Source organism: Ahaetulla prasina, chromosome 1 (genome assembly GCF_028640845.1).
Source record: "Ahaetulla prasina isolate Xishuangbanna chromosome 1, ASM2864084v1, whole genome shotgun sequence".
Taxonomy (NCBI): Eukaryota; Metazoa; Chordata; class Lepidosauria; order Squamata; family Colubridae; genus Ahaetulla; species Ahaetulla prasina.
Window position 1 is genome coordinate 146,792,155 of NC_080539.1, and position 25,024 is coordinate 146,817,178.

General features: G+C 39.9%; 1 protein-coding gene across 2 annotated transcripts in view; it reads left to right on the forward strand.

Annotated features, from left to right (window-relative positions):
• Positions 1–13,425, forward strand: part of ERICH1 (glutamate rich 1) — a 161,396-nt gene extending 147,971 nt beyond the window's left edge. For both annotated transcript variants that reach the window (XM_058177552.1, XM_058177571.1), the window contains one exon: positions 12,741–13,425. In XM_058177552.1, coding sequence (XP_058033535.1) covers positions 12,741–12,799 — 59 coding nt within the window. In that variant the 3' untranslated portion in view covers positions 12,800–13,425. The remainder of the gene's footprint in view (positions 1–12,740) is intronic.
• The last annotated feature ends 11,599 nt before the right edge of the window (positions 13,426–25,024 follow it).

A 25,024-nucleotide genomic window follows, 5' to 3' on the forward strand; every position in this document is an offset into this window, starting at 1 on the left:
ACAAAGGAATTCTTCGCAGAAGGAAAATGGATGGTGATTCACATAGAAGACCCTGAATAATCTGTCAGTGTGAAATAAAATTTCAGAGGAGTCAATAAAAAAGCAAAAGAAAATTAATAGATTCTGCCCCTGCCCAGATGAAATTATTGTAGAAAGGGAAAAGAGGAGATGGTTTTTCCTTTTTTTTCAAAAGTTAACAAGGACTTGAAATGTAGATGAAAAAAAAATATCAGCTATTATTTTCTTACTTTCAGGTATGAAAAAGAGAATAATACTGTTAATCAGTGCCTATCATATGTTTAATAATATGGATTAATTGTCAATTAAAAATATTACAATATTACAATATGATATGGTTGATTTTGCCATACAGTGCATAATTTCTGAATACTTTCTGAATGAACTGTACATTAAACTTGTCTACATATGTGTCCATCTTGTGTAATGGTTATCTATAAATTTAAAAAAATATTGTCATCCAATATGAAATCAAATAACAGCAATGAAATTTGAACGGTTTGTGTTTTGGGTTGAACTGTCATTTTAACTGCTGCTAGTCTATCAAACAATAAAAGTGAAATATGTTTTCATGTCTTAAATTCTATTTTATTTTTGTGGCCCATAAGGAAGGATGAGTGAAGAAAACCTGATTTCTAGTCCTGGATAAAACTATGGAAAATATCCCAGAATATAAGAAGAACAAATAATCCAATTCATAAATGAAACAAAACCATAAATAAGCAAGGAAACAAATGTAGATTACTCACTGTACAAGTACTAATAATGAAGCTAAGGTTAAATTTCTTGTACACAAAAAAGAATCATTGGAGAAAACTCTGATGCCTGATGCCCTGATTAAAGGCAAATTCATATAAGATAACGTGGTTAGATATAATCACTAATGATACAATCATGAACATATAAGAACACAGAGAAGCAATTCACACAGTACTAGCAAAATGCTAAGCACTGTGCCAGGTAGAATTGGAAATGACTAAATGATTGAACAGCAACTGTAGAAGTTTTGGAAGTTGTTTTTGGAGTTCTTTACAATATCCATAATTTAGCAGATGATTTAGCATCTGGTAAACCTGTCACTCAATCAATGCATTTATTGAAAGTGCAGATACATCTCTGTTTTGATTCTTAAGAAATGTCAAGCTGGTATGAGCAGATCTTCTAAAATAATCTTTCTCCCTTCCCTTTTTAAATCTTACAGTTATGCTCCATATGTTGGAGCTAAAGTAGGCTTCAGAATTAAATTGTCTATGCTGTATTTAAAGATAACCATTACGTTTCAAAGCAAAACACAGGAAATGTATGAAGTTTGACTTAGTTCTTTGCAGAAAGTCTCCTTCCACTTTCTGCACAATTGTTTGTGGGTCATGAAAGTGAGAAAGGGAATTTTCTACACTTTTGGGAGTGGCAGGCAGGGTCATTTGGAGAAGACAAGCAGGTAACTAGCCTTCCCCTCTTCCTTTTATTCTGAAAACGCTGCTTTTCTAAAGAAGAAGGTAGCAATAGAGGACAAGAAATAACAGAATAACAGAGTTGGAAGGGACCTTGGAGGTCTTCTAGTCCAACCCCCTGCTCAAGCAGGAGACCCTATACAATTTTGGACAAATGGTTGTCCAATATCTTCTTAAAAGCCTCCAATGACAGGGCACACACAACTTCAGAAGGCAAGCCATTCCACTAGTTAATTGTTCTCACTGTAAAGAAATTTCTGCTTAGCTCCAGGTTGCTTCTCTCCTTGATTAGTTTCCATTCATTGTTTCTTGTCTTGCCTTCTGGTGCTTTGAAAACTAGGTTGACCCCCTCTTTTCCAAAGCACCAGAAGGCTTCAGCTCTTGATGATTTTCAGATAAAGTGCAGGGAATGTTTCAAGGTTTTTCTCTCAGCTGAAGTTCTACTGTGGACCCCACCATAAAGATATAAAATTATTCAGAGAGAATTGGGGTGGGTGCGTGTGTATGTTTCATTTTGCTACTGAACTAGGCACTGAGAGGGATAAATGGTGAATTAACCATCTGTTCTGCTATAGAGTGCTTGTAAATACCAGTAGTCTAAGATTTGCACAGTGAAAGATTTCAGTCTGTATGGCACGATCAATGGAAGTACTTAATTTTGTTTAATTAATTTTATTTAATCTCATTTAGACAGTGCATAAAAACTTAGTGTTGCCATCATGTACAGCAAAAACACATGTATCGATGAAATGAACACCAAGGACCACACAGTTCAACTCTGAGCTATATGTATTCTTTCCATTGTCTTTTTTTCCATAGATTCAGGAGAAGTCTTAAGGTAAACTTATAGTAACCTTTCAAAATTGAGTGATTGGGGCTACACTCCCCAATCAAAATTAATCCTCTCTTTCAGAAACTTTTGTGATCAAGGTGAGGAGAAAGAAATGTCTGGTTCTTACCTAATTTGAGATAGAGCAGGAAGGGATGTGCTGGTCTGTCCCTCTTGTTTTCTGTCCCATGAAGATGATGGGAAATGAATGCTTACTTTCCATTCTGCTGTACTGTATACTTGATAGGATGCTGTTAGCTTGAATATTTTCTAGTCTCATCTTCTGCTCTCTTTTATAGCAGGAGCAGAGAAGGGCAAAACTGACTTGTTTGAGCAGAGCAAGAATACTAACTACATTTAGTAGTGACTGAAAACTATGGGCTTTTTGCTGAAAAAAAAGAAAAATGAAGTTGTAATTTATGAGTTTGATGTTTAGAAAGGGTAGTTTATGGAAAGAAATCATGTTGCAACCTTATAAAGAGAGGAAAAAGATAATGTATTTGTAATGCTGTTAAAAAGATCAGAAGCCTTTCCTTTCCTTTCCTTTCCTTCCCTTCCCTTCCCTTCCCTTCCCTTCCCTTCCCTTTCCTTCCCTTTCCTTTCCCTCTCCTCTTGCCTTTTTAAAATTTTTATTAATTGAATCCTTTAAAAATTCTTTAATAAAAATTATCTATTCAATTATCCATTTAAGGACTGGAGCCAATATAAGAAACTATCAACATTAATGGAACTGTAACCCAATAAAAGGCCAAAAATTCTGCACCCAAATCTACTTTCTTGTCCAATAATAGGGATGCTATACTACATAAATAAATGAACAGTGGGTTTCCTTGAAAGATGAAAAAAAAAGAACCATAAATTCTTGGACTATACAAAGCAGATTGTATAACAAAGAATACAGGACACTTGAACTATTAAAGGAAGATTTTTTTTTCAGATGCATGCCAAGTTTTACATCCTCTCAATGTGGAGATAGAAATATGTATCAGAGATAAGAAAACACTATCTATTTCTCAGTGAGACTAGGCCCAGATGGATTTGTAACTGGCTGACCAACCACACTCAACGTGTAGTCCTCAATGGAACTGCATCTACATGGAGGGAGGTATGCAGTGGGGTATCCTAGGGCTCTGTTTTAGGTCCAGTACTCTTCAACATATTCATCAATGATTTGGACAAGGGATAGATGGGGAACTCATCAAATTTGCAGATGACACCAAGCTAGCAGGAATAGCCAATACTCCAGAAAATAGGCTTAAGATACAGAAGGATCTTGATAGACTTGAACATTGGGCACTATCTAACAAAATGAAATTCAACAGTGAAAGAAGAAAGGTTCTACATTTAGGCAAGAAAAACAAAATGCACAGGTACCGTATATGTGGTACCTTGCTCAATAGTAGTAACTGTGAGAGGGATCTTGGAGTCCTAGTGGACAATCACTTAAATATGAGCCAGCAGTGTGCTGCAGCTGACAAAAAAGCCAACACAGTTCCAGGCTGGATAAAAAGAGGGATAGAATCAAGGTCCTGTGAAGTGTTAATACCACTTTATAATGCCTTGGTAAGGCCACACTTGGAATACTGCATTCAGTTTTGGTTGCCATGATGTAAAAAAGATGTGGAGACTCTAGAAACAGCGCAGAGAAGAGCAACAAAAATGATTAGGGGTCAAGGATAAAACATATAAAGAACGGTTGCTGGAACTGGATATGTCCAGTCTTATGAAAAGAAGGACTAGGGGTGACATGATAGCAATGTTCTGGTATCTCAAGGGTTGCCACAAAGAAGAGGGAGTCAAACTATTCTCCAAAGCACCTGAGGATAGTACAAGAAGCAATGGGTGGGAAACTAATCAAGGAGAAGCAACTTAGAACTAAGGAGAAATTTCCTGACAGTTAGAACAATTAATCAGTGGAACAACTTGCCTGCAGAAATTGTAAATGCTCCAACACTGGAAGTTTTTACAAAGCGATTGGATAACCATTTGTCTGAAGTGGTGTAGGGTTTCCTGCCTAAGCAGGGGGTTGGACTAAACGACCTCCAAAGTCCCTTCCGACTCTGTTATTCTACTTATGAAACAATCACTTACTTGCAAGTTTTGACCCCCACAAAATAAGCAGGTTTAAGTGTGTATAAATTTGAGTGGAGTGAATTTATATTTCTAAAATAGTGCCGCCAAAATGTTAATAGCATGTAAGCATATCCTTGGCAACCTGCTTAGATTTTCACTGTTCTGTAGATAGCAGATTTTGTTATGAATCACATTCTTCATTTGTGTTGACTGTCAGAAGATGCAGCAGCAAATGAAAGGCAGGACTTTTGCCCAGTGACTTCTTTCCCATGTAATTTTACAGCAGCTGAGAGAAAAAGCAAGCCTTACACAGAAAGGAAACCAGCACATAAAGCTAGGGGCTGCTTGGTTTCTTCTTTCAAAAAAAGGTGATTCATCCCATTAAATCAGAAGCGGGGAATTATGACCCCTTTATGACTTGTGGACTTCAACTCCCAAAATTCCTGAGCCACCCAAGGGGAATTCTGAGAGTTGACGTCCACAAGTCATAAAAGGGCCATAGTTTTCCCACTCCTGCATTAAATGCCCCTTGGGAAATTGGGATTGTGCTCATAGATCAAATAGTCACTATATCTGAGGAATGTGGAGGAATTTTTCAAACTCAAATTTAGCAGCAATTTTGTTCTTTATTCATCATATGTGACTTGCTTGTTAAGTTTCAGTCACACCTTCCACTGTTTGCCTTCTATGGTTGCTTCAGTGGAAGGAAGCCACACAGAATTGGCAGGAACAGCTTCGTTTCAATCATTTTTGTTTGGTGATTCTAAAGCCTTTGATCTGATGAATAGCTACCCTCACTTGTAGAGCTAGTCCTTGATTTGCAAGCACAATTGAGCCTAAAATTTCCATTGCTAAGCAAGACCATTGTTAACTGACTTTTGCCTACAACTTTTCTTGCCTCTGTTGTTAAGTGAATCACTGCAGCTGTTAAGTTAGTAATGCAGTTCTTAAGTGATTCTGGTTTCCCCATTGACTCTGCTTATCAGAAGATCGCAAAAGGTGATCACATTATTATTATTATTATTATTATTATTATTATTATTATTATTATTATTATTATTATTATTATTATTATTATTATTATTATTATTATTTATTACATTTCTATACCACCCTTCTCCCGAAGGACTCAGGGCGGTGTTCAGCCAGAATAAAAAACACAAACAATATACAATTAAGAACAAAATTAAAAAACTTATTATACAGTTGGCCGAAACTTTAAAACATTTAAAATCTAAAAACCCGTTAAAATTCATATAAAATTTAGAAATATAAAATTTAGAATTTAAAATATGACAAAAAACTTAGGCCAGTCCCGCGCGAGTAAATAAATACGTTTTAAATTCGCGGCAAAAGGTCCGAGGGTCAGGTATTTGGCGTAAACCAGGGGGAAGTTCGTTCCAGAGGGTAAGCGCCCACAGAGAAGGATCTTCCCCTGGGGGCCGCCAGCTGACATTGTTTGGCGGAGGGCACCCTGAGAAGTCCCTCTCTGTGTGAGCGTACGGGTCGGTGGGAGGCGTAAGGTAACAGTAGGCGGTCCTGTAAGTACCCAAGCCCTAAGCCATGGAGCGCTTTAAAGGTAGTAACGAAAACCTTAAAGTGCACCTGAAGGACCACAGGCAGCCAGTGCAGTCTGCGCAGGAGTGGTGTTACATGGGAGCTACGTGGAGCTCCCTCTATCACCTGTGCAGCTGCATTCTGGACTAACTGAAGCCTCCGAGTGCACTTCAAGGGGAGCCCCATGTAGAGGGCATTGCAATAATCCAAGCAAGAGGTAGCAAGAGCATGAGTGACTGTGCATAAGGCATCCCGATCAAGGAAGGGGCACAACTGGCGAACCTGGTAAAAAGCCCTCCTGGAGACGGCCGTCAAATGATCTTCAAACGACAGCCGTTCATCCAGGAGAACACCCAAGTTGCGCACCCTTTCCCTAGAGGCCAATAACTCGCCCCCAACAGTCAGCTGCGGCTGCAGCTGACTGTATCGGGGTGCCGGCATCCACAGCCACTCCATCTTGGAGGGATTGAGCTTGAGCCTGTTCCTCCCCATCCAGACCCGTACGGCTTCCAAACACCGGGACAGCACTTCAACAGCTTCGTTGGGGTGGCCCGGGGTGGAAAAGTACAGCTGAGTGTCATCAGCGTACAGCTGGTATCTCACCCCAAAGCCACTGATGATCTCACCCAGCGGCTTCATATAGATGTTGAACAGGAGGGGCGAGAGAATCGACCCCTGCGGCACCCCACAAGTAAGGCACCTCGCAGCCGACCTCTGCCCCCCTGTCAACACCGTCTGCGACCGGTCAGAGAGATAGGAGGAGAACCACCGATAAACGGTGCCTCCCACTCCCAATCCCCCCAACCGGCGCAGCAAGATACCATGGTCAATGGTATCAAAAGCCGCTGAGAGATCTAACAGAACCAGGGCAGAGGAATGACCCCTGTCTCTGGCCCTCCAGAGATCATCCACCAACGCGACCAAAGCTGTCTCCGTGCTGTATCCGGGTCGGAAACTGGACTGGAACAGGTCTAGATAGACAGCTTCATCCAGGTATTGGGGTAGCTGCCGCGCCACAGCACTCTCTACAACCTTCGGAATGAAGCGAAGGTTGGAGACCGGACGATAATTACCCAAAATAGCTGGGTCCAGGGAAGGCTTCTTGAGGAGGGGTCTCACCACCGCCTCTTTCAAGGCGGCGTGGAAAACCCCCTCCAACAAGGAAGCGTTGATAATCCCCTGGAGCCAGCCTCGTGTCACCTCCTGTGTGGCCAACACCAACCAGGAAGGGCACGGGTCCAGTAAACATGTAGTGGCGTGAAGCCTCCCTAACAACCTGTCCACGTCCTCGGGAGCCACAGGATCAAACTCATCCCAAACAATCTCAACAAGATGCAACTCCGCCCTCTCACTTGGATCATCCCAATTACGGTCCAGACCATCCCGGAGTTGAGCGATTTTATCGTATAGATAACCACTAAACTCCTCGGCACGTCCCTGCAAAGGGTCATCCCGCACCTCCTGATGAAGGGGAGAGCGGGTCACCCGAAACAGGGCCGCCGGGCGGTTATCTGCTGATGCAATGAGGGTGGAAGCATAGGAAGGCTTCGCCTCCCTCATTGCCACTAGGTAGGCCTTAGAATAAGACCTAACTAGTGTCCGATCAGCTTCGGAACGACTGGACCTCCAGGTACTCTCTAGGCGTCTTCTCCGGCGTTTCATCTTCCTCAGCCCCTCGGAGAACCAAGGGGCCGACTGAGATCTGCACCGGGTCAGAGGCCGCAAAGGCACGACACAGTCCAAAGCTCCAGCCGCGACCCTGGGACACTGCAACCATCAGAAATATGAAGAATCAGATGATAGAATGTATGTACAGATGAGGCCCTGGGGATCAGAGGAAGGGTCACATGTGGAGATAGGACCCAGGTATGGATGGAATGGACATGAGAGTGAGGAATATGAATTCTGATAAAACATTTTCTCTGGTCTTCATTTCTTTGCCTTACAACAAACAGATAAGAGCTTTGCTCTTTCCTGTCTTCTCTCACTGCAGAAGGAGGCGGGGGCTGAGGGGTTGTTGGGATGCTGCCTTGAGTTAAAACTGTTTGTTCTTTTATTCTGCTCTGCAATAGGAAGGGGGGGCTGCACAGTCATAGCAAGACAGAAGTTAACACCTTACCTGTTAGAAAACTACTAGCCAGGATATTAGACACAAGAATAGCTCACTTATAAGAAAACCCCCAAAATCTACATAACTGGCAAGGAAGCCCGTGATCTGGGTGAACAACAGGTGACGTGTTTTTTGCTATTAGCATAAGCGTAGGACTTTTAGGGGGTTATAAACCAATTAACCAATCAATATTATATGTTATGTATGCATTATTAGGGGAAGGGCAAAGGGGTGTATCGGACGACCCTTCAACTATAAGAATTGTGTCAATTTTGGAAGACAATTTTCTTTTTTGCTTCTTAACTGCCACATATTTTAGCTGGGGAAGTTGGGAGGGGGTTGTTGTTGGAGTGGTAGAAAATTAGTCATAACAACATTCCGTATTCAAGGACTTTTGCTGATTATACTTTATTTTTACTGAACAATTTCACCTTGATTCATAATAACTTTAGCTGATAACTTTAGAAGGATTCTGATAGTTGAGGAATGGGAGGGAGGAGGAGGAGGAGGAGGAGGAGGAGGAGGAGGAGGAGGAGGAGGAAGAGGAGGATTTGGCCTGCTCATTGTGATTTCATGAAGGAGTCAGACTAAGATATTTTGCTCTCAAGGCAATAAAATGTGTGTCCAGTCCTGTTACATTATTCCCCAGAACCAGGAATTGAGGTTGCTTAATAATAATGCTAACTGTGCCTAACAGTTTTTGCAATGAATTTATGTTGAAGTAATATGTGATTTATAAAATAGTCATGATGCCGGAGTTCTGGTGCGCCACTTATTTGGAAATATGAAATCACTTGTTCTGGATTCATAGAAAGAGAAGAAAATAATTAGAAAATCATAACAGATTAGAATACCGTTTATAGGGTTTAGAAAAAAAGTCATTTCTCCTTGGATCATACTCTCAGAGTTAGTTAGACCATATTTAAATATCACTGTATTAATTCTGCATTTCCTAACCTAATGTCCTCTTGAAAAAAATTTCTCAGAAAGACAAGAAGGTTTAAATCAATCTTCACCAGCCTAGGCTGCCCTGTAGCAGTACTGGACTCCACAGCCAATGAATGGCAGAGTATGGGATCATAATTGATGGTCATCACGCAACAAAACAGTCAGTGGCATATTTAATATCATAAGATCTTGGAGGAGGAGAAGGAGAAAGGGGAAGGGGAAGAGGAAGGGGGAAGGAGAAAGGAGAAGAAGCACTTGGTTGGTGTTGACAATTTCTTGATTAACTCCATGCAATTTTCTTGGAACAAGTATGGAAGTGGTTTGCAATTATATCCATTCTAGGCTACAGTTGGGTTATTTATCCTTAATCTCAGTCTGTTGATTAACACATTCATATATTTTCCTAAGAAAGTAATAATTGTGACTCACAAAAGTATTTTTTTTAAATGTTAAATTTTTCGATTATTTTATAGTATTCTGTGAGGTCAATGCCATTCCCCTGTAGACGTTTTGCATATAATTACATGGATTGTGTGTATGTGTTTACTTCTCTTCTGTCAGGTTATCATATGTTAAATAATAATAATTGCCATAAATGTATGCTGTACATCAGCAGTAAGACAGATTTTATTACAGAAGTTCACTTAGAAACAAGCAGTAGGTTTATGAGAATGAGAACAAACTAGCTCCCCCAGCACCCTTTCGTTTCCCTCCTTTAGTAAATTGCTGCAGAGATTTATCAGAAGGTGCTGCATACTGTACCTGTGCAGAAATAACAGATTGATATGTACCTTGTACTTTATAGTATAATTATATTATTAAACATCATTCATATAATTGAATGCTGTGTGCTAAACCATGTGATTATATTATGAAACTCAGTAGTTAAATATAAGCATAATTACCTTGAGAATTTCAATTTTGCAACAATACCTCCTCATTTTTGCTTTATTCGATAAACACATAAATAGACACATGAAAACACTGTGATATATTTTCCTGAAGTCAACCAATTTGTTTAATAGCTGACATCTACACAAACAGCTGGACTGTACCATGCATTATCCTGAAAGGAGATTGAAATCACCATCAATCATTTATCCTACATTCTCCTGTTATATGAAGTTCTGTGCTACCTGCCCCATTCAAAAGCGTATGGATGTATTTAGCTGATTCTTGTGCTTCTGAATATACAGACCCTCTTCATCTCATCATTCGTGACCATCAAAAATCCTTGTATCTGTAGTTAGTTTTTACTCTACCTTTTTATTGGAATTAGGGCTCGTTCTGAAAGGTTAATGATTCATGGACTTGCATATTGATAAAGGATGGGTTATGGGAAGAAGAGGTTTTTTTTAAAAAAAAAAAATAAGTCCTTAAATATTTACTTAAAACTTCTTTCATTAAGGATTGAAGGAAGGGTCTGGGGGCTAAATTGTATGACATACTTAATAATAACAACAGAGTTGGAAGGGACCTTAGAGGCCTTCTAGTCCAACCCCCTGCCCAGGCAGGAAACCCTACACCATCTCAGACAGATGGTTATCCAACATTTTCTTAAAAATTTCCAGTGTTGGGGCATTCACAACTTCTGCAGGCAAGTCGTTCCACTTATTAATTGTTCTGTCAGGAAATTTCTCCTTAGTTCTAAGTTGCTTCTTTCCTTGATCAGTTTCCACCCATTGCTTCTTATTCTACCCTCAGGTGCTTTGGAGAACAGCCCGACTCCCTCTTCTTTGTGGCAACCCCTGAGTTATTGGAACACAGCTATCATGTCTCCCCTAGTCCTTCTTTTTATTAAACTAGACATACTCAGTTCCTGTCACCGTTCTTCATATGTTTTAGCCTCCAGTTCCCTAATCATCTTTGTTGCTCTTCTCTGCACTCTTTCTAGAGTCTCAGCATCTTTTTTACATTGCGGCGACCAAAACTGAATGCAATATTCCAAGTGTGGCCTTACCAAGGCATTATAAAGTGGTATTAACACTTCTTGTGATCTTGATTCTATCCCTCTGTTTATGCAGCCCAGAACTGTGTTGGCTTTTTTAGCAGTTGCTTTTTTAGCAACTTCAGGGGCTGTCACAAAGAAGATGGTATTGACTTATTCTGTAGGGGACTAGAGGGCAGGACAAGAAATAATGGGTGGAAGCTTGTCAAAGAGAGATCCAACCTAGAAGTAAGGAGAAATTTTCTGACACTGAGAGCAGTTATCAATATAATAGCTTGCCTCCAGGATTGTGGGTGCTCCAGCATTGGAGATTTTCAAGAATAAACTGGACAATGATTTGACTATGATGGTATAGGTCTCCTGCCTTGAGCATAGGTTTGGACTAGAAGACCATCTAGATCTTCCAGCCCTGTGATTCTATAAACTCACCTGGTGTTTTTAGACTTCTCAATCCAAAGATTACTAATAGCTGAAAAGCAGTTAGCAAGGAATTTCAGAAAGTGTTTAGAAAGGGAAAGATGTAAACCCATTGTCCTTTTGAAGATACCAATTATGGTTTGAGCAAGATCCTCAACTCCCAGAGTTTTAAAACCCACCAGAGACCACTGTCTTGCAGTCTCCTCTCAAGGAGCAACTGTCTGGAGCATGTGTGGGTAATCTCAAGTCTTCTCCTAGTTTGGAATAGAATAGAATAGAATAGAATAGAATAGAATAGAATAGAATAGAATAGAATAGAATAGAATTTTATTGGCCAAGTGTGATTGGACACACAAGGAATTTGTCTTGGTGCATATGCTCTCAGTGTACATAAAAGAAAAGATACGTTCATCAAGGTACAACATTTACAACACAATTGATGATCAATATATCAATATAAATCATAAGGATTGCCAGCAACAAGTTATAGTCATACAGTCATAAGTGGAAAGAGATTGGTGATGGGAACTATGAAACGATTAATAGTAGTGCAGATTCAGTAAATAGTCTGACAGTGTTGAGGGAATTATTTGTTTAGCAGAGTGATGGCCTTCGGGAAAAAACTGTTCTTATGTCTAGTTGTTCTGGTGTGCAGTGCTCTATAGCGTCGTTTTGAGGGTAGGAGTTGAAACAGTTTATGTCCAGGATGCGAGGGATCTGCAAATATTTTCACGGCCCTCTTCTTGATTCGTGCAGTATACAGGTCCTCAATGGAAGGCAAGTTGGTAGCAATTATTTTTTCTGCAGTTCTAATTATCCTCTGAAGTCTGTGTTTTTCTTGTTGGGTTGCAGAACCGAACCAGACAGTTATAGAGGTGCAAATGACAGACTCAATAATTCCTCTGTAGAATTGGATCAGCAGCTCCTTGGGCAGTTTGAGCTTACTGAGTTGGCGCAGAAAGAACATTCTTTGTTGTCCTTTTTTAATGATGTTTTTGATGTTAGCTGTCCATTTGAGATCTTGCGATATGATAGAACCCAGAAATTTGAAGGTTTCTACTGTTGATACTATGTTGTCAAGTATTGTGAGAGGTGGAAGTATGGAAGGGTTTTTCCTAAAGTCTACCACCATTTCTACGGTTGGAGAGAAATTATGAAGAGCTACTCAGCACCTCTTCATTCCACCACAGTTGTCATCTCTGCTAAAAGCTATACCATTTCTTCCCCATCAATTTACCTTTTCTTCACCAGAAGTGGCAGACTTTAAAGTACTCATATTTTTGTGTGAAAATAAAAAGGATGCTCTGCGTGTGGCACAAATGGAGGGTCTATTTTTATCCCATACCACCACTTTCATTTAAAATGAATTATCTTCTTTCTTTCTATTAGGAAAACAGTTGGTAAGAAGACATTTCAAAACAAGATATGAAACCAGTGGAAATGCATAAAAGTAATATTTCCAATTAAGAACTCGAAGACACTTTTATTTACATCATTTCATATATCAGGAATGGGCAACCCATTGGATGAAGGTATCAAGCAATTTTCCCAACAGTCGTTTATTCCCTTAGAAATTGGGCTGTAAATTTTAAGTAGAAAACAACTATTTTTTTTGTTAGAATTCATGTGTGGTGCATCGAAAAAGAGGATGAGGTACTTCTTTGTAAGTTATGTCTCTGTTTCTGCCTAAACTTCTATAATAATTCTTTTATAATAATTATAATAATTGTTGCCACTCCTTAAACTTAATAGCATGAGTTTCTTCAGCAGCCCCCTCCAGCCCTCCTCAAACCTTGCTAATCTGCAACTCTATTTTACCCACTCAGTCTTTTTTTCTGAGTAATAAGATTATGGGGAGAAAGATCAAGCATAATAATCAATATTGGAATGGGGAATGGAATTAGAATGGGGAGTGGAATGGAGTGGGGTGGAGTGGAGTAGCCACTCTACTTGTATATTGGTTCCTTGCTCATGTTTAATGTTTAATGTTTGATGTTTTTGTATTTTTGTTTTATGATCATGTAAGCCGCCCAGTGTCACTTGACAGTGAGGTGGGCCACATATAAATTTATAAATATACTATATTTGCTATCGAAGTGCTGTCCCGGTGTTTGGAAGCCGTACGGGTCTGGATGGGGAGAAACAGGCTCAAGCTCAATCCCTCCAAGACGGAGTGGCTGTGGATGCCGGCATCCCGGTACAGTCAGCTGAGTCCGCGGCTGACTGTCGGGAGCGAGTCATTGGCCCCGATGGAGAGGGTGCGTAATTTGGGCGTTCTCCTGGATGCACGGCTGTCTTTTGAAGATCATTTGACGGCCGTCTCCAGGAGAGCTTTCCACCAGGTTCGCCTGGTGCGCCAGTTGCGCCCCTTTCTAGACCGGGATGCCTTGTGCACAGTCACTCACGCCCTTGTGACATCTCGTCTGGACTACTGCAATGCTCTCTACATGGGGCTCCCCCTGAAGGGCATCCGGAGGCTGCAGTTGGTCAGAATGCAGCTCTTGTGGTGATAGAGGAGCCCTCGTGGCTCCCAGTGACACCTATCCTGCGCAGGCTGCACTGGCTACCTGTGGCCTTCGGGTGCGCTTCAAGGTGTTGGTGAGCGTCTTTAAAGCGCTCCATGGCATAGGGCGGGTTACTTACGGGACCGCCTGCTGCAAATACCTCTCACCGACCCGTGCGCTCTCACAGAGGGACTCCTCAGGGTGCCGTCGGTAGCGACAATGTCGTCTGGCGACACCCAGGGACGGGCCTTCTCTGTGGGGCCCCGCCCTCTGGAACGAGCTCCCCAGGACTTCGTCAACTTCCGGACCTCCGAACCTTTCGCCGCGAGCTCAAAACTTACTTATTTATCTGCGCTGGACTGGGTTAGTTTTTTAAGTTATGGGTTTTTAAATGGGTTTTACTTCCAAATTTTAATTATGGCCAATTTAAATAAGTTTTTTATTAGTATTTTAATTGTATGTATTGTGCATTTTACTTGGCTGTGAACCGCCCTGAGTCCTTCGGGAGAAGGGCGGTATACAAATTTAAATAATAAATAAATAAATAAATAAAATATACCAATGCAAAGAAAAACCTTTGTTTTAAATGTGACACTTAACTGTTTCAATATACATTATGACTATCATTAAGTGTTGTATCATTGTTAAATTTGTACCCTATGACTATCATTATGTGTTGTAAGTGTTGTACCTTGAGGAAGGTATCTTTTCTTTTATGTACACTGAGAGCATATGCACCAAGACAAATTCTTTGTATGTCCAATCACACTAGGCCAATAAAAAAATCTAATCTATTCTATTCTATTCTATTCTATTCTACATCAATAGGATTAACAGGAAATTCATCAAGGTTATCTCACTAGACTTTGGAATTAAGACTTGATGAGATGAATTAATCTTTTTGTAATGAAGAGATACATAGCTATTTTGTTCTGAGATAATCCAACCATTCTGCAGAGGTTTTGTTCTGTACACAGTGCTTTGTGTTCCCAATAATACATACTGTATGAGAGCTGATTATATAAAAACAAATGCTTAGTACAGAGACCATGTTGTCTGCTGGCTTTCTTGATGCAGTTAATTTGCTGTGCAATCTAGGAACCTTGTGAGATCTCCAGGCCAAGATATCAAAGTCAAGGAAAACATCAGAACATTTCCTTTTGTTCAGTATAGTTTTGAGGAGCTGGAATGGACTGAAAAAAACAACCACTCTGTTCAGTACAATTATACTAAAACAAGAGAAGCCCTTTAAAATCAAGCATGTATAAGAAGCTCACCAGGACTACTTTTCATTATAAAGAAGGAAATGATTCAAATTCAAGCAGAACTTTTTTTTAATTCAAACTAAACTAAAACAAACTACAGTTCCAATTTCCTCAATATTAGCCAAGCAGATTGCAGCCCATCCTGCCAGTAAAGGCTTTTATTTTAAAAAATGCAGGAAACGCTTTATTTTAAAATCTCCAAACTTTTAGGAACATTTAAATGAATAGGGGATTCAGTGCTGTCCTATAATGGACTACTTCCTTTTATCCTGTCCCAGGACTAGTATTTCCACTGAAAATAAAAACAGTCATGTATTTCAGGAACACAGTGAACTGAATTTGGTGGAGGTAACCTATGTCTGCGAATTTTGCAGCCTTCATATTTCAGTTACCTAGAATTGTCTCATGATCGTTAGCACACTACAAGTGTAATATCAGGACAATATGCATCCATGTTCACAGCTGCCAAAATACTTATGATATTTCATTAAAGTGGTAAAATCCACTTGAATCTCTTCTTTTAAATAACCATTTTTTAAATGTGCCAAGTCTTAGTGTCAACTCTGAAGCCATTTTGGAGCATCTTCAGGACTGTCACAGTAGGGCTGACTAGAGCTGTGGGAACGGGAGAGGGGAGATAGAGATAGCTCGGGACTTGTAGCCAAAATAAAATTCTTCCTCCTGGGAACCATGGATGTTCTCACCAGGTGCTGGGAAGGCGTGAAACCAACTGGAGTTTGGACGGTGACCAGATTGGACCATGTGACGGACATATGGACTGGGGGAAAGAACTTTGACTTTTAATTTGGGTGGGGAAAACCGCAGGACCTTCAGAGTCAGGTTTTCACCAGATGTGCCAATATGACATGCCTAATAAATATGGACTTTGAGGAGCACCTTGGCTTCAGAGTTTTTATTGTGTTCGGTCTGTTACTTTGAACCCTGACATTTAGATCACCAGATTTCACACAATCTCCATGTTCTTGCATGATGCGGTCAACATTTTAGTGTAAGGTCATAAGATTTTGAAGAGAGGATCCTCATTGATACCTGACATGCTTTGGCAAACTCATGAGATTTTTGTCCATTATTTATCCTTGGCACTTTTAGCATACTGTGCTTGATATAGTAAGCAACATGATTCTTCATTCATAAACAATATTTCCCACAGGTAAGAGGTTAGAACATGAGGAACTGACCTTCAATCACTGCCTAGGATACATGGCTGAATGAAAACCTAACCTTATGAATCCATGAACCCATATAAATAGCCCTCCAGTTGTTGGACTACAGGCCATGAGCTCCCAGCCGAATTAAGTTATCAATCACAAGCAGTCTCTGTGGCACGAAACACTTCTACGACAACCAATCCCCTTTCCTTCTATTTATTTCCCAACCAGGGAGGGGCCATTCAGTGTTCATGTGTGCTTTGCTTCCTGAGTCGACTCCTTGCCCTCTGTTGTTCCCCTCTCCTAACAGCTCTGCGCATACATGCATCTGGAACAGGCCCCAGCTGTTCTTCCTCCTCACTCATATCAGCCTCCAAAGGCAGCTACCTCTCCAGTGGCTGGGGAATGTCAAACTGCTCTGGCTCTATCTCTGCATCCAACACAGAGCATCCATCAGAGCCTTTTCCAGACTCCAGAACTGACCCAAGTTCCTCCCCAACCTCCTTATCGTCCGATTCTGCCAGCAGCTCCTCTGGCAGCTGGCTGGCCACAACACTTCTTGCACAAATGGAGCTTTATGTGCTCACCCGCTGCTTGTGTGGCCCAGTTCCCAACGGTCCATGGACTGGTATTGGTCCATGGCCTAGGAGAATTGGGGACCTCTGACCTATAGGATTCCACTTCTGAAGAAAGGGAAAACAAAATTTTCCATACATTTAAGTATAAACTGTGCACTGAAGTAATTGACAGAGCAAAGCAATAAGTTGCTAGGTGTGGGAGGAGGGAAAAATCAAATTTAATGAATTAACTAGCAACAACAAATACCCTAAGGGAACCAGAACCACGTTCCAAGAATGGTTTTCCTTGTTATAAATTATGACTTCAGGTATCCTAATAATTTATTAATTATCATCAGTTATTTATAGCTAGTGTTATTTTCATCAGTGACAAGTGATACCTTTCCAGGGTATTTAGTTAAAGGCCCTTAATTATTTCAGAGTTAATGACACTATCTTATTCCTGGATTATCAGATAAATATTAGAAGGAACACATAAACACAGTGAATGTCATTCTATCTAAAATCAAAATGTTGAATGCTGTTTTATGAAAAGTATTGTCTTCTTTTTTAGATAGCGGACCATGGACCAAATAAATTCAGAATTAACAACATTAAGTAAATTTATACTTTATGTGTTCTAGTTTGTTATCTTCTTCTCAAGTAACTTTATCCCTCCACAAAATATTTCTGAATGTGTAAAAAGCTAATTAGTGACAAACTACTTAGTGTAAAGTGTTATTGATGTTTTTTGTTTCACTTTGGAAATGAACTTAGGTATTGAAAAGCTGGTGCTAATCAGTAGAACAAACCTTCTCCAAGATTCAGTAGAGTCTGGAATAGGGATCTAGACCACAAAAGTAAAATAAAATAAAATAATACAACTCAGTTATATTAATTATATTGAATTGATCCACAAAGTGACATGTAGCATATTTCAAGTGTCTACAAAATTATAATCAAAACAGAAAATATATTTGCCCAAAGATGAAGTCTCTCTGCATTATAAACTATACCTTTAGCTAAAGGAATAATGAGTTCTCTAGTCCTCATGTAGAAGTATTCCTTTTGTGCAAGGTTTTGAAAGTAACAAAATGACTTAGTTCTGTGATGGCGAACCTATGGCACATGTGCCAGAGGTGGTACCAAAAGCCTTCTCTGTGGACACACGTGCCACCCCAGCTCAGCCAGCTGGTTGTCGGGTTTCCAAGGCGCGCATGAACACCAGTCAGCTGGTCGTTAGGTTTCCGGCACTCTGACATGCACGCTTCCAGTTTGGCCACTCTGTGCCTAAAACAGTGGTTCTCAACCTTTATAGTGCTGCGACCCCTTTAATACAATTCCCCACGATTTGGCGACCCCAACTGATCTCAGAGTGCCTCAGCAGACGCAGAAGGGGGGGGAAAGCGGCAAACTTTTTTTTGAATTTATCGCGCCTGAAGCCGTATTGGCTAGCGATCTGAACTGCTTGTGATTGCCTTGAGGACGGAGGCATTAAAGTGGAGACCCCTCCCCTATTAAGTTTATCATGCCTGAAGCCAGATTAGGCTAGTGATTGGAAGTGATTGCAGCTGGCTTGAGAGGGAGACATCAGAGCAAAGATTTCTCTCTTTTTTAATTCATCGCACCTGAAGCCAAATTCGGCTAGCGATTTGAAGAGCCTGCAGCTGGCTTGTGAAGTCAACCATTGGAGCACGATTCTTTGACTTGTAAATATACTTCCCATATTTCTGATGGTCTTAGGCGACCCCTGGCAAATCGTCATTCGACCCCCAACAGGGTCATGACCCACAGGTTGAGAACTGCTGGCCTAAAAGGTTCGCCATCACTGCCCTAGTTGATCATTTGGCTTCTTCATTTAGATTCATACAACAAGATGCATTCCTGGTGGTTTTGAGGAAATCTCTCTCATTTCTCTTTTGTTACCTTGCTATTGGTATGTTTCTTGCCCATCCCCCATCTGATTTTATACTATTTGGGTTTTTTTCACTGAATGATATTCCTACTTATTCTTTTTATGAGCACCTTTATGGTTTTTGTGCTTTGATGCTAACCTAGTCATAGCTATGTTGGTTACATTAATGAATGGGGTACAGGTGTGATGGAATCTCCAGCTAGAGTGGAAGGAGTTGTAAAGAGACTAGCTAGCTTTTAGTCCTTGCGTAGCAGGAAGTGATGAAGGCCTGACTTTCCACGGAGTCGCTGAAACTCCTATTTGGCTGCCCCTAAGAGAATGCAATCAGTTTGGCAAGATTTCTTGTAAATAGGTGAGCAACAATAAAGAAGCAACTCTGATCAGCTCAGAATTCTTTACTCTTGACAACAGGGGATAGAGAACATCTACATTTTTGAAAGATAAAAACATCAAACTATGTTCCCTCCCTCTCTCTCTCTTTCTTTCCTTTTTTTCTTTCTTTCTCTTTCTCTTTCTCTTTCTCTCTCTCTCCCCCCTCTCTTTTCTTTCTTTCCCTTCCTTCCCTCTCTCTTTCTCTTACCTGCAATACCAAGTTGAACTATTTCTATGTTTTCTCTCTCCAGATGTCTTTGCTCCTAGTTTTAGCTAGTCAGCCATAAACCTGATATCTTAACCATAGATCTGGTAATATAGCACCCATTATTGCTTCTTTGATTACTTTTGTTACAAGCATGCACAGCTATTAGCATCTTGGGTTGGTGTTAGTTTATCGAAGTATTGACTTCCCTTATTTTATGCTACAATTGCATTCCTTCAAAACCTTGCGTAAAGCAAATTCACAAAATAAGATGCTGAACCAGTGATAGAAAGGAGGTTGTGGGGCATGGTGTTAAAACTTGTAAACCCAAATAAAAATACACCCAAATTTATGCTCTCAGAAATGGTTAGAGCCTTTTGTTGAAGCACTATATTACTCCAACATGTTTTCCTCATCTCGTGTTTGATGTAAGTATTTTCCCCCAGCTTTTCTTCAGCTGGAATTCTAATGTGGCTATTATGGCAGGAAAAGAGATAGAATACATCACAGCAGTATGCATCTTATCATCATTCTTTGTTTTGCTGCAGAGAGTAGATTGCCCAGTTAAAGGGTCATCCTGAATCTTGGGATCCTTCACTAGCTCCAGTGGAATGTAATATGTCAACATTGTTTCTAGAATTGGAGAGGTTCCTTTTCCATTTCCTTTTGGACAAGATGTTTGACGCCCCCCCATAGAAATGCTAGTAGTTATTACAGATACAAAAATAAGTGGGAGGTGGGGTGCCCAACTAGAGCAGCTGCATGACACAGTGGGGAACACATGACCGACAACAAAAAGGGATTTTGGAAAGAAATGGGATAGTCCCTTTAGTCTGGGAAGATTCTTGTCTACAGGCAGAGAGCAATAAAACTCTACTTTGAGCAATTCATTGTGTCATTTTTGGTTTTCCATGCTTTACAAGACATCTTGACATATTTCTAGACCTTAGCACCAATTGACTATGTTGCAGGGGTGAAATGCTCCAGTTTAGGACCGGTTTTCCCAAAACGGTAGCAATGGCGGCCGGTGGTTCCTGGTTTTAACCAGGAAGTAACCTGTTTTTTATCCTCTATGCATGCACAGATGGGTTTGCACATGTGCAGAGGGTCCAAGTGCGTGAGTGTACTTCTAAAGTGGTTGGGAAGGTAAGTACATTTCACTCCTGCTATGCTGGCAGAAATCATGTAAGAGTGTTTTTTTTTTCCTTCAGAAAGCAAATCCTTGAACCAAAATTATCAATTGCATAATAGCAAATCAGTATAAAGTTACTTCGCACAAGAAAGGGCAGGAAACCTATATAGAACTTTTCAAGCATGCTGAAGATTTTTGATTTTAATAAAAAAATGTGATTATGGAAGAAGTGAAACTTCTGCCCCAAAATAATTTTATGGAAATATTTTAAGACTTTGTCTTAAAAATTGGGACCATCCATGTTTTTGGCATAAATACTATATAAGCATTGTTTAATTGGATACTTCATTGTAGCTAGACACTGAAGTTGTTTACCAGATAGATAATATTTCTTATGTATAACAAAGATTGAAAAACTGGATATGTACACTCTTCTAAAATTCTATTGGAATAATTTGAATTATCTGTGAAGCAGTTTGTCCCTAGACAAGGGGGAAAAAAATCAAACTTTAAATACTGTCATATGTTTTCATGTGACTTTAGAATGCTATCACGTTAAAATCCTCTGTTGTCATAAAAGTAGCTTTTCTGCTAAACTGTTTTTTTTTTTGGTGAGACCGGTCTATCAGGACAACCTGGTCGACCCAAATATGGGACAGAGCATACTGCTTCCGCTTTCACCTTTCAGCCCCAATCCAGGAGCCTTCGTGGGTAGTCGCTTCTGCAACAAACTATTTTTGTATTAAATTTAAATTTAGCAACAAAAAAATAAAGGGAGACTAGTATAGCTATTTCAAGCTGTTTAGTTTTCATCAGTTAGCCATACCCTTGTGGGATTCAGACCCAGGCCACCTGCATATTAGGCAGATGTATTAACTCTTTAGACCATGGGCTCTCCTTTTCTGATAAACTGCATCATGGGTGTATTATCATATAATTGGGGAAATAAAAGTGACAAGTGACTAGATTCAACCGTTTTCCACACTTTTTTAAAAAACTCTGCTAATAATCTTCCAAAAAGACAAGGATTACTTTCAGCACAGCTTGAGAGTTAAAGCATAGAATTTAAAGGTTTTGTGTGTGTGCGTATACATGCAAAATGTATATTAGCATAGATACTGTTTATTGGATGTTGACTTTGGCTAGGAGATGTCTTTGTTACAAAAGTTCACTAAGCAAAATATTTGTGAGCTGACACTCCATGCTTGGATTGTGTTTCTTGTTTACAGGCTTAGTGGTCAGCAGTTCAGCAGTTCGAATCCCTAGTGCAGCGTAATGAGGTGAGCTCCCGTGACTCATCCCAGCTTCTCCAGTTCGAAAGCACGTAAAAAATGCAACTAGAACAATAGGGACCACCTTTGGTGGGAAGGTAACAGAGTTCCATGCGCCTTTGGCATTGAGTCATGCCGGCCACATTACCATGGAGACGTCTTTGGACAGTGCTGGCTCTTCGGCTTTGAAATGGAGATGAGCACCGCCCCCTAGAGTCAGGAATGACTAGCACATACATGCGAGGGGAAGCATTTATCTTTAATTACTAGTGGTGCTGTTTATGTTTGTCTTTCAGCTTCCCTTGTCAGGAAAAGCAGTGCAAGAACCTTTGCTTTAAATTATATACTGTATCTTAACACAAGTTAAAAAATGGAATATCACCCAGGATGCAACCCTCCCAACCCACCCTCCCCAAAAGAAAGAAATTTGGAGCAGAGAATTTATATTTGAATCTGTAGCTGGAAGATAAGATGATTATTTACCAGCTGTAAAGATTTTCAGGAAGGGGTCAAAGCATTATGACACTAAAGAGCATGCCAATTTTAACTATAATTGTTGGCTTTTGGCAAATTATGCTGAATGATACTTTCAAGGTCCTCAGTATTCCATGTGAATTCTATTTTTTAGGTCAGGCCTCTTCTACCCAAAAGCAAAAACTCTGTGTCAGATATTGATAAACATGATAAGATTTTATCACTCTGTGCTAATCCCATGTGCTACAGTTTATTACTTTAATAAGTGTTGATAGATATATAGTATGTAAAATTCCCTCCATCATTCTGACATGATGAGAAAAATTTGCACCAGTGGTGATGAAGACTCAGAGCTCAATTATTTTTCTTCACTGGTGATAAACTTGCAGAATTAGCAGTTAATCATAATTGTGTGGATATTCCCTTAAGCAGCCCCTTGCTGTAAGTGCATATAGATTTAATTCTTTCAAAGCAGAAAGAAGGAATGGGCAATGCTAAAATCCAGATCCATCAGTCTTGATTACTGGTATTGCTGGTTGGGATTAAAGGTAGCTGTAGCTCTTTAGCGCAATTTCTATTTTATTTTGTAAACTATTCTTTCTGCTGTCCCGCAGGTATAAGAAACGTTTTAAAATGAAAACACTAAGTTATCTTTTCTTCTAACAATGAAAAGTCACTTTTACTCATTAAATTTTTAATTCATTCAGAATCCCAGAAGGGCGCCTGCATTAAAGCTTTGGCAAGATTCATATTTATTTAAATCTCAGCTCTGGGAATCTGTAAGGACCTACCTCAACTACCTTCCCAAGAAAGTAAAACTCTTGAAACAATTTACATTTCAAAAGGAACTTTTACTGAGAGATAGTGATTGCAGAGAAGTCAGGAGGAATCTGAAATTCAGACACAAAGCGCTAGGCTATTTTTCCCTTTCACCCCACACTCCGATACCACATGTCCCTCATCAACCAATAATGTGCTGCAAAGATGTTTAAGAAATCTTCGAGGATAGATGATGAGAAGAGTTCATCCTCAGGACACTGAGACCTTGGATACTTGGCCCAGACTGATCAAGAGGGAGTTGATGCAGATGGTGAGTTCTCTCCCTCCCTTAAGCTCCCAAGCAGTTACAGCTACAGTAAAAGTGAAAGTCTGTAAATTATGAAGCCCGTGATGCCTCCCCCCACCCTTGTCAGATAAGGACCTGACAAAACCCTACTTTCATTGCAGAGCTCATCGGGGATTATAAACAGTCATCAAAAACTGAATTGTCCTGAGTTTGTCACACACACACACACACACATACACACGTGTGTGCATGTGTGTGTATACAGTGTGTGTATATACATATATGAATATAAGATAAACCTTTATTGTCATTTTTTTACTGTGAGCACACTGACCCACATATATATTTTACACATGCACACACATACATATATGTACATATAAATATTAATCACTGTCCATTTTGAATACATAGTGGAAAGAGGAAACTTGTTTGATATTGTATGGAACAAAACTGGCTGAATCTGGATACTACGAAGCCTCCTCTCAAGATAACAAGGAAAACAGGTCATGAAGGGCATGTATAGCATTGCAGACAATATGCAACCCTCCTCAAGCATCATTTATATGCTATGTCCTGAATAGAAAGAAGTGAACTAGCAATAATCTTTTCTGCCATCCTCACCACTCTCTGTACCGCCTTCCTGTCTGAAGCAGTAATGCTTCCAAACCAGAGAATATTGCCATATAACAGGATCATCTCTCGATCATCCCTCCATAGAAAGTGGTAAGGACAAGGGGAAGAAAGATGTACTTTTCACATGCAACACAGAAAATGCAGGCGCTACTGTGCCCACTTCATCAACGTCTCACTGTTGAGCAACCAAGCTAGCCTACTTGTTAGCTGCACACCCAGACACTTGATTCTGCTAGCTACCTCCACATTAATCATTAATATACAGAGGTGTATGGCTGTGCCTGCCTTTTCTGAAATCAATAATAATCTCTTCAGTTCAGGGGTTTCAAACTTACAGCCCACAGGCCAGATGCACCACACCCTGGTCACACCCCATTTTAGCAAAGGGGGAAAAAGTTGTGATATATTATGTCACAATGTGTCATTGCGAGTTTGACACCCCTGTTTTAATTTCTCCTATGTTTGAAACGAGGCTGTTTTTATTACACCAGTTCACCAAACCCTCTACTTCCTTGTGATAAGAACCTTCATTGTCATCTTGAATAAGGCCCACTACTGTTGTATCTTCTGCGTACTTCATCCCCATACTTGAAGTAAAACTTCAAACAACCTCCATTTTGCTATACAGAAAAATACGATGGCTTTGAAATCGGACATTTCCCTCTATAAATTATAACATTGCTATCATTATCTAAAAAGAAAATACAGGCCCTGGTTTTGCAATGTACTTTTATCTCTTCTATGTATTTCAGATGACAATTAATAATAGTTTTAATTTGAAAATGTAGCCATTTTTTATGCTTCAACTCTGTATTATTCTAAATGCCATGCAGAAGGGCTCATAAATTTCAGGACATTTTTAAAGGAAGGAAAAGATGTCTAAATACATATATAAATACGTAAGGCAAAGAGCTCTACTTCCTACAGGTCATTTGAGGATTTAATATGCTTGGAAGTGTGGTAGAAAGAACCTCTTTTTTTAAAAAAAAAAGGCTGATTTTTTTTTTTAAATGACAAAAAGGAGAGGTAGGACTTCTGGAATCAACAATCTGCCCTGAAATCTGAATAATCCTCACAAGTAGTTGCCCCCATTGAAGTAGTTTGATT